Source organism: Glycine max, chromosome 12, assembly GCF_000004515.6.
Source record: "Glycine max cultivar Williams 82 chromosome 12, Glycine_max_v4.0, whole genome shotgun sequence".
Classification (NCBI taxonomy): domain Eukaryota; kingdom Viridiplantae; phylum Streptophyta; class Magnoliopsida; order Fabales; family Fabaceae; genus Glycine; species Glycine max.
Genome location: NC_038248.2, coordinates 9,685,270 through 9,696,492, shown reverse-complemented (window position 1 = coordinate 9,696,492; position 11,223 = coordinate 9,685,270). Strand labels below are relative to the sequence as shown.

The window sequence follows — 11,223 nt, the reverse complement described above, 5'->3', positions numbered from 1 at the left end:
TATTTTAAATTAAATAAAATTGGTGCCTTTCCAGTTGTACCTCAGATACACTATATGTATTGAACTTGTTTTCAATAAAGGGGAATTTTGAAATTTTGTGAATATTTTGTGAGAGCTTCTCTCTAGGTTCCTTGTTGAACCAATCTCAGACTTATCAAGGTAATCCTTGTGACGTCTATCCTGACTTATCTTCCCTATCTAGAAGTGGCGTCATCCAAACTCTATGACTTGCATCAAGCGATCCGCTCCTAGTAAGGATCACATCACTACATGAATTGGTACCGAGCAAATTCAAAAATTTGTCTAACACAGTTTGCAACTCATCCAAAAATTGCCGCCACATCTCGTTCAGCTCCAAACATGGAAACTGAACAACATCCTCAACAACAAAGTCCACCAGTCATTGCCAGCATGCATGATGAAGGACTACAACCACATGCTCAATCATATGAATTCACGCCAGAACCTCAATGTTTACGCCCCGGTGTTACTTGTTATTATGGATGCGTAAATCTAATCGGCAAGTGTACCGAGTCGTGCAAGTAATAATAAAACGGTAAGAACAAAGTATTGATCGCAGGGAACTTGTTTCATTTGGTGAACTCTCATTCAATCAACAGACATTTGTACAAAGAATCAATAATCATGAATTAAACAAAGATGTATTCTACTCTAATGATTAATAACAGAAAATATGAGCAAGTGGGTGTTAAAACAGATAATTAAAAAGCGTTGGGTCCTCCTACTGAGTTACTTGATGCAATTAAGGATTTTTCTCTATTTAAAGATGTTCATGTGTTCTATGTTGAGGACAAAATTCCCAAACATCGATGTCTTGCATGATTGGGCTAACTCTAATTAAACCTCATTCTCGGATATATCGTCGAACTTAGCTTAACTGAACAACATTAAGGTCACAGCATAATAAAACTAAATTACCACACTCCGTGTCCAGACATACGATAACCTAGCTCATTCTATCTAGTTATAAGGATGCAGTACATTTTCCAATGCTAAAGCTCCTAACTTTACATACAAATGGGTGATCAAGCCATAAACATGTATAGATTAAGCACAGATAGAAACATTGAACACATAAAAACAACTTCAAATAGATAGGATAAGATTTACATTAAGTTCTCAGCAGGATTCCCCAACTGAAGGAGCTTAGTCTTCCATGGCAAGATATCACCTTTATACTACAAAAGGGTTTTAGAAAGCACAATACAGATTACAAAGCTGTGGGGATGTCTCCTCCACCTTTATGAACCTACAAAATACCCTAAAACCTAAAATCCTCCTAAAAGTTGGGTGTCTTTGGTGCTCCCTTGCCTTTTTCACATAAGCACACTCTTCTCCCAAGCTAAGACTCTGAATTCTCCCCAAAAGCTCCCTTCTGATTTTTCATTCCAGGCTTAAAAAAGGCTTTCTAACCTCGAAGGAGCAATTAGGGTCATTTTCGCACTTAGCGCAAGTAAGTGGATTTTGGCTCAGCGAAACAGGCACGCTAAGCGCCAGAAGAGACAAACTTCTCGCTGGGCGAGCTGATGACGCGCTGAGCGCGTGATGGCGTGGTGTATTCCCTTCAAGATTCCTCTTACTCGCTAAGCGAGATGCTGCCTCGCTTAGCGGATCATACTTGCTAAGCACACGGTCTCGGCTTAACGAGACAGCAGCTTCTGCACCTTCCAATTATTCTCCTTTTTACTTGAAATTGAAGTAAAATTTACATTAATTCCATGTCAATAGCCTCTACTGAGCAAAGATAAAAACTAACCAAGAAATATTTATAATCCTACAGAAAGAACCATAAATTAGGGAAAATATATACATTTTGTAAAACTTTTCTATACAAAAGTTAGTCGTAGATGACGAATAACACTCATCATCATCAAGAAGATTATGGGTACAATCTAAAGTTCTTCAGTACTAGTGGAGAAGACTTTATGAGCAACCTCATGGGTACAGATCTTCAAACATCGGAGTCTGCTTATGTGTAGATGCAAAGTATACTCATACCTTCATTTGTATCCTTTCATCAAAGTATTGTCGACAATTCTTCCACTAATAACTTCGTACAAGAAGAGCAACTTCTTGTTCCTGATGAACTATTTGAACCAAAAGAACATGGACAAGTATGTCGAATACTGGCAAGAAATAGGCAACCTCCCAGATGTGGAACTGGTAGGCACAAATGACTTTGATTGCTTACCCTTGTTAATTATGTCTTATTATAATGATTATCAATTTTTCCTTGTTAATTGAATGAAAAATGCATTAATTAACTGAGCACTACATTTTTCTTATACGAATTAACTGAACATTCATTTCTTTGAGATGATTTGACCCCACATTGCTTTTCCCCATACGATTTAACTTCACATTTCTTTTTTTAAGATGATGTAACTAGACAATGTTTTCTATGAGATTATTTCACTAAACACTTATTCTTTCTAATTGCACAAACCAAACACAATTAATTAAGACTCAATCTAAACCGTTTATATGGTCGACACGATCTCAACCATTGGTATAAGTCATGGGAGAACAGTAGATCATATATATATATATATATATATATATATATATATATATATAGCAGTAGGAGTTTGATGCTACTCAACACCTTTGTCTAATATTCACCTTATTACTTAAAACATGGAGAGTGTATCCACTCTTTGTGTATTGTGATGTTGACATTATTCCATCAGATGAAAGGATAGTGTTTGAAAGCCCTATTGATCTTAAAGTCATCATAATAAGTGAGGACATGTCGCTTGGTGTCTTAAGGAAAACTATTTTTGATGCCAACGGAGGTTGCCGAATTTTAATAAATCCTTTTTACCATCAACCAATCTGTGTAGGTGATGGTTTTGTTGCGTACGACTATATGTAGCTCAAATGCAATGATGATGTGAGAAAAATATTTTTCATCTATTCATAATTTAGTACCAAAGTTCTGATTGAGTTGAATGCAATTTTTAGGCGTTCTCTAGATGAAAGAAATCCTTGTCTTGCTATGCAAATCAAGAAAACCAAGAACAACTGATCAAATAATTGCTTTGATGCGTGATGAATCTATGTAGTCATTGCGCAAACTACTTATTGCTACTTTTTAAAATAAACTTGCAATCATCATTGGAATTTTGTTGTTGGTTTTTTTTTAAGATTCCTTACTTTAATCGTGTTAGTCCTAAAAGATTATGATGTTTACCTAAGTTTTATTTATCTAAGTCTTCTTTTTTTCATCTTCTTTGATCTAGATAAACTTGGTTTCATTTAAGAATTAACTATTTTTATTAAAATACTATTCTAGATAAATTATATTTACATACTTATAGTTTTACATAAATCATCAATGCATACTATTAAAATTGAACATGTTTTGTTTATTTAATTTGTTTAGGTAAAAGAATTAGACCATTTAAAATATATTCATTTTTTATAAATATTTAACTAAATTATATTTATATTGATTTCATAAAAAATCTATTTAACAAAAACAATTTAACAAAAAAAAAAAAAAAAAATCAATTCTCATTTTGAACTGAGTTTTTTTTATAAAAAAATGATTTTTTTTTTCCATTTGTGGAATTGATTTCATAAGGTGGTTTAGAAAAAAAATGACGTTATGAAATTGATTTCATAAGAACCGATTTCATAAGGTGTGTTTTTTAAAAGTCAGTTCAAAATGAGAATTGAACCAATTTCATAACGTTTAAATTGTAGGTGAGAAATCAGTTTGGGGGCACCAATTTCTCACATGAACAATGTTTTGTGTCATTAGGATAAATATTTTTTGGGTTGTATTATTTGGATAAATATTTAATTTATTTGTATTATTTAGGTGAAAAAATTGTTGATCAATGCATTATTGTAGGATAAACCTATAGAAGGGAATGCATGACAACAAAAGGCAAGGAGAAAATATTTGAGAAAAATACAAGGTATTTATTACATAATTTCGTTTTATGGAAGCTTTGACAATTTATGGATATCAGTTGTAATCTTAGTACTTTTAGTTAATAATTTTAAATTTTAAAAATAAAAAATACAAATCTTTTTCCCATGGAGTTGCTTTGTTGGACTTGCTTTGGTGGTCTTGCTTTATTTTAGACCAAAAACTTACAAATTCAAAGTCTCAAATGGCTCAAAGTTACATTTCCAAGCACATAATATTAAGACAGGACAAATTTTTTCATGAATGGCATAAGAATGTATATTTCATAATACTAGAAAGAAAGAAAAAATGAGAGACGAAAATCACATGAGGGGAAGTGATTGATGGGACAAATAGGCCAACCACTACTAGAAAAGCGCTCTTCTAAGTCAGTTAATTTTCACTTTTTACGATGATTATGAACCATCATCGAAACGCGTGTCGTAATATGTCATTAGTCTACAACAACGATTTCATAACCGTCTTAGTATGTCAAGCTATCTAAGACGGTTATCACACAACCGTCTTAAAATGTCATGCCAACTAGGACGATCAAAACCGTCTTAGTTTGTATGACATTTAAGACGGTTATTGAAATAACCGTCTTAGTATATATAGGATTCTATTAATTTTCATATAGTAATTATTTTCACATGCATATACTTTGAATAATCAATGAGTATGCTAATGAGTTTCTATCCTAAATTAATGAAAAATGATGAATAAAAAAGTTGTTCGAAAAAGTAAATGATTATAACTAATAATAAAGTAAATCTACTAGAATGAAACTAATTATACAATGAAACAAACAACAGCAATAAAGCCTTGTCCCACTAGGCGACATTGGCTACATGGATCTCACAAATCACAATGTCATTTGCCACACTTAAAAACCAAAACTTCAGGAATATAAATTAAATTAAGCAAGTGGGTGACAAATGGAAAAAAACAATAGATATATTCAGAGAGAAAGCATTGGACAAAGACTAATATCTCAGAATACTAAGATTTATACTAGAGACTAACCTCTCATTCATGAGAATTGAAAATAAATGTTGTATATTTTCTTTGATCCACATAGCCATTATTCTACCAATAAGGCTGTGAGCCACAAATATCCATAGTTAGTGCAAGACCACAAACTGTAGCTGCAACAAGGTGTATGGAGAAGGTTTAGTAGTTATAGAAAGAAAAAATACAAAGAAACCGAGAAAAAGAAAGAGAAATCGAGAAAAATATAGAAAAACTTTGCAGCTGCAACAAGGTGTATGGTAATGCATATATATATATATATATATATATATATATATATATATATATATATATATATATATATATACTAACGATAAGTGTAGGCCATAAAATTATCAAATTATCACTAATCAACTTATAATAGTATTATTTGAAGGAAAAATGAAAAGATTTTGAAGAATTGGTAAAAGTTGTCCATATTCTCTTTTAGTTTATGTCATGAAAATATTATAAATCTACAAAGCACATTTAAATAAAAACAACTTCCAAAGTTATCAGATATCATATCTATGATATGATGATCCAATAACAAGCAAAACTAAAAGGTAGTTTCAATTGGGTATAAGTTGCATAAAAAAATTTAAAAACACTAAGACTACTCAGTATCTGGAGCAAGGATATCAAGTTGGGAACCGAGCTTGTCTTCAGCAACCTTCTCGGCTTTCACCCTTAAATTGTTGAGATGCTTCTTTCTCTCATAAACCAATTGTGCCTTGTCCTTTCTCTTCTTTTCTAGCTCCTGTGAGCAATAAAACAATTACTCACATTAGCAAACACATCTATTCCCTTTCCATTTGGAAAGCAAAAAAAAATCCCAAATTTTCCAACAATCTAATTTTCCCTTGAGAATTCAACAAGGGAAAAACAATTTTTCTGGTTTGCACAAACATAATGATACTAAATAATAAATACAAATATACAAAACAAATATGCATACAATCTTCACAATTGACGGAAAGAAATTAGATGAGATCATATTAGAAATATGATGATTACTTATAGAAATTGCACATTTGAAATATTAGTAGTACCATGAAAACAGCTAGTAGAAGCTGGAAAAGTAAGAACTTACCCTGATGATATCAAATAAGTTCCATCCAACTTCAGATGACAACCTGCCCAGTATGCAGTACTTGTGTCCTAACATATCAATGCATTTATTTCACTATCACAGAACAAAAATTATTCCATCAATCTCACCACAAAGAACACATTTCATACTAAAAACCCCTAAACCAATTACCAACCACAATCACAACCAGGTTTCAAAATGAAACTCAACATTAAACAAAGAAAATCATCTAAACATTTAATTATACAAATTTAGTTAGTCCTATCGTTCCTTAATTTTTTGGTCATTAGCATAATATTTCTATATAATTATAAGACTAGTCTTTAGAATGAGAATAATAATTAAATAAATTATATCCACAATAATAACTTTAAGATTAAGACTCTCACTATTGTAAGTAAAGTTTACTCAAAGTTACAAATTACGTAAGCTGCACGAAACATTGTTTAGTTGCATTCATCGATCCAATTATTAATGCTCGAAAACTGATTTTATTCATGTATTTAGGTCATGTTTGGGAAGTTATTCCGATTAGTTTTTCTAACTTTTGTTACTAATTAAAAAATTTGCTTAACTATTTGGTTGAACTAATATTTTTAACATATTAACTTCTAACTTTTATTTTTTTTAAAGTTCCAATGCATTTTAATTCTTTGTTTGATTCCAATTATGACTTACCCATAGTTTTGTATTATCCAAAAACTCTAAATAAATTTCTTATTTTTTTCACAAAATGGATAATCTTTTATACAACAAAGAAACTAAAAAGAAGTTGCACAAACATTTTGTATTTTGAAGAAATCCATTGAAAACATACATCATAGTAGGTACTAAGATATCATTCCTGTCTTCTGTCTTGTGTAGTTACAGATAAAAAAAAAGTTTTTGGCAAGAAAACAAAATTTGTTAAAATTGAAAACATAAAAATATACACAAACACATTATACACACATCTATACTAATATTTCGATGCCAGGTAATTTTTATATAGGTATGCATAAGATTAAGCATACCACTAATTATTATAGAAAACAAAAAGAAAAGGTTTTATAATAAATAGACAGCCTAACAATAAAATTTGATTGTAAATCCATAAGAAAATAACAAAACAACCCCGCAACTATAAATAGCTTTCTTAACCACCACTTTCTTAAATTTAGTTAGAGAGATGTAGGTGTTAAATCAAGATGAAAAGAAAACCAATACGGTAATAAAGCAAGAACCTACTTGAACACGTTGATTATGAATAGCATCATGGCAAAATAAAGTCTGCACTTAAGAACAGAATCCCTCAATCTCAGTTTCTTCCAGCTCATCCTCAAGATTCATTGCTAAGATTCTTGTTTCACTTATAAAACTCACAACCAAAAAAGTATCAAAAGGATCATCTATTGAGGATCTTAGTGACCACATTCCTTTGATACCTTGAAGTTCTACCGATGCCTAGATCAAATACATGCATAAAAAAATTAAGATTTTGTAAGGAGTTTGTCATTGATATAAAGATTTATTTTTCCAATTTCCATTCCTTTTTAATGTGTCTTGGGTGCAAATATTCCACACTAAGGTAGAGGAAGGGGAGCTGACCTGTTCATTAATCCCTATTCCATTGTAAGCTCCAAAGCAAGTTACAACCTAACCTTGGCCCTGCCTTTCGAGGTCTACCACATGGAAGTCAACAATAGGCCCCAAATTGACATACCTTTCCAATACTTCCACATAAGAACCTTTTGCATCAAGCTGTAGATTTAGTTTTATTAGCTGCATTTTACCATCAGAGATTGTCAATATGTTATGTCTGAATATGTAAGCATAAGTATTCAGCTATGGATATGCCATACTACACTTCCAAAGTCTTTAAAGCAACATGAATAGAGAGGACAATGAAGAAAACACTTCACATATTGCAAAAGCTTCCTTATACAGATTTGTTCTTTCCCTTGTTATCTTATATTAGAGGAAAAAAATTAGAAGAAAAGAAAATATCCTTAGAAAAAAACTTGATTGTTTTGGTGAAGCAGGTCCCTCTTGTATTGTCTTATTGCCTTATGTCCCTACTATACTATTTCATTTGCTCCACAAGTATAGACCCTTCCTCCACAAAACCTTAAGTATAGACCCTTCCTCCACAAAGCCACAAGTATAGACCCTTCCTCCACAAAACACCCTGCAATAGAAATAGACTAAAAATCCATAAAACAAAAAAAACCCACCAATCAAACAATCACATTAAAAACCACATTCACCCAATTCAACCAAGCAGTAATCACCACAATGCAAAGAAGACCAAAGAATCAACACCTGTAGCATCTTCCCGAGGCCCATATCATCGGCAATGAGGCACCTTGCACCTCTTCTCAACGCGAACCTCAACCCATCATGCTGGAAAGGTAGTAACCTTTCCAAGAGCGTCCTCGGAAGCTTCCTGATCAGGCGATCCACCTCGTCGTCAGGCAGGTGCTCCGACCGCACGGGCGCCCACCACCCAGTCGCAAACAAACACGAGAGGCACTCCACGACGTTGAATGTCGCCCAGGGGATCTCCTCCATCAGCAGCACCTCCGTCACCGTCGCGGCCTTTAGCTGCTTCAGCACGGCGCGGTACTCTGCCAACTTGAACATGCACACCTTCTCACCATCACTAGTCTGCGTGTAATGCGAAGGCACCACCTAAGAAACCGACAATAAAAAAATTGAAATTAGGGTAAAGAGAATAAAAATATAAACAGTGGTTTGGTTACTAAGAGTGAGAGTGAGTAATGTAAAGTATGTGTTGTTGTGAGAGAATGGAGCTTAGAGTGTTGAGGCAATGTTGGTGACCAGGGAAAGGGAAGGAAGAGAGAGGGATGGGTATTATGAAGAAGGAATCGGGGGAGCATATTTCGAGCCTGGTGAGGAATTTTCAGGGTTGGGGTTTGGAAACCTAAAGGGGGAGTAAAGAGTGAGAAGGGAAGTCTAAGAGTCAGAGGATGAAAGAGTGGAGAGAGAAATGAAATTTTAAAAACAATGAAAAATATTCTAAAATAGTTTTTACAAAACCGTCTTAGAATGACAGTCTTCTAAGACGATTTTATAAAATCGTCCTAGAATGACAATCTTCTAAGGCGGTTTTTGTAAAACCATCATAAAACTTTTGCATTTATTTATGAAAGTGCCACCGTGTTTCTTTCTAAGTCGGTTATTGATCGACCGATGTAAAATCAACATCATAAAAAACTATTTTTATAGTAGTGAATACAATAACAAACTCTATAATAGAGTAATGTCTGATGGAGAAATAGACCAACACAATAACAAACTCAATAACAAAGTAATAGGCAGTGGAAATAAATTCTCCCAAACTTTTAAGAACCTATGAGGAGCACCAATAAAATATATAGTGCAAAATAGAAATTAAGAAAAAAAAACAGTCACAATTTGTTTAACGTGGAAAACCCCTCAATGCAAGGGTAAAAACCACGGGTCGTCTAGACCAAAGAAATAACTCCACTATAATCAATAAAGATACAAGAGAGTCTCTAACAAGTGCACTGAAATGTGCTACAAATAGTCAAATCAAAACAGACCCTCAATTGATACAATAGAGACAAGAAGATGAAACTCCAAAATATAGAGCACAGAATACAAAACACTCATCTCTCTTTCCAGATATCTTTTAAACGATCCAACCAAACAATTTAAAGTATCATGTGTGTATAACCTGCTATCCAAAAATCAGCCCGATCCAGCAGTGAACGAACCCGCAGTTGCAATATGAAAAATACTCTCTAGTGGGTATGCGAAAATCACAATGATTTTCCCTCTCCTTTCTCTTTTAATGATTTATAACTGTTTTTCGCTCTCAAGTGAGTCTCCCTCTCTCTCTAATGTGACCCTTCTCCACTTAAATAAGTGAGACACAATGAGTCTTCTCATTTCGACCTTTACTCTACATAGGAAGAGAGTCCAAAAAACCCAACAAATTTCCCCTCTCACAACTATGTGGAGGTGACCGCCAAACTGACGATCTCACAACAAGCTTTAAACTTCATTGCATCCAACCACTTTCTCTTTTCTTCACTTTCCATGGCCTCTCTAAAGCACTCAGGTTCTCCATCATCTGTTAGGATCACATACTCATTGGGAGAATACCTCTTAGAAGGTTGTCTCTCCCTGTTGGACCTCCTGAGTTGAACTTGAGGTAGTTCGGTAGCATCACCAAGATTTTCATCTTGTGACATGTCATGCTCCTCTTCATCATCATCATCATCATTAGGAACATTTACCTCATCTCTAGGTTGTTGGACACTGATGTAAGCTCCATTGGAGCTTGTAGGCCTAGGATCTTCTTCATCAATGGATTCCTTTGCTTCTTGGAAGATAAATGGCAGCGGAATGGAGAAGGAAGAGAGAGAGGAGACGCCACTTCAAGGAGAAGATGAGTCTAGAAGAAGCTCACCACCATAGGAGGTCATGGATAAGAGCTTGGAGGAAGAAGGAGATGAATGAAGAGAGAGGGAGAGAAGAGCACGAAATTTTGTGCTCTAAAAGAGCTCTGAAATCTGAAGTTAATATTCAAATGATCAAAGTTGAAAAAAATGCACACACATGACCTCTATTTATAGCCTAAGTGTCACACAAAATTAGAGGGAAATTTAAATTTCACTTGAATTTGAAATTGAATTTGTGGAGCCAAACTTTGGAGCCAAAATTTCACTAATTATGATTAGTGAATCTTAGTTATGGTTCAGCCCACTAATCCAAGATCAATTCCAAGATTCTCCACTAAGTGTGCTTAGGTGTCATGAGGCATGAAAAGCATGAAGGACATGCACAAAGTGTGACTATATGATGTGGCAATGGGGTGTAGTAAGCAAATGTTCACCTCCCTCTCTAAAATTTAATTGGATTGGGCTTCTACCAATTCAATTAAATTTATTTCCAACCACACACATCAAATATCCACTTAGTGCATGTAAAATTACAAAACTACCCCTAATACAAAAACTAGTCTAGGTGCCCTAAAATACAAGGGCTGAAAAATCCTATATTTCTAGGGTACCCTACCTACAATATGGAGCCCTAAATACAAGGACCAAATATAATGACATCCTAGTCTAATATGTACAGAGATAATTGGACCCAACCTTGGCCCATGGGCTCAGAAATCTACCCTAAGGTTCATGAGAACCCTAGGGCC

The 11,223-nt window shown here is 33.9% G+C and overlaps 1 protein-coding gene across 1 annotated transcript; it reads right to left on the bottom strand.

Moving 5' to 3' along the window:
• Window positions 1–4,773: 4,773 nt before the first annotated feature.
• LOC106795359 (60S ribosomal protein L13a) lies at window positions 4,774–6,336 on the bottom strand. Its single transcript, XM_041007488.1, has 3 exons — window positions 6,045–6,336; window positions 5,606–5,711; window positions 4,774–5,088 (listed from the first exon to the last, which is right to left on the bottom strand). The coding sequence occupies exons 1-3, from the start codon at window positions 6,117–6,119 to the stop codon at window positions 5,030–5,032; spliced, it is 240 nt and encodes a 79-aa protein (XP_040863422.1). The 5' UTR covers window positions 6,120–6,336; the 3' UTR covers window positions 4,774–5,029.
• Window positions 6,337–11,223: the final 4,887 nt, after the last annotated feature.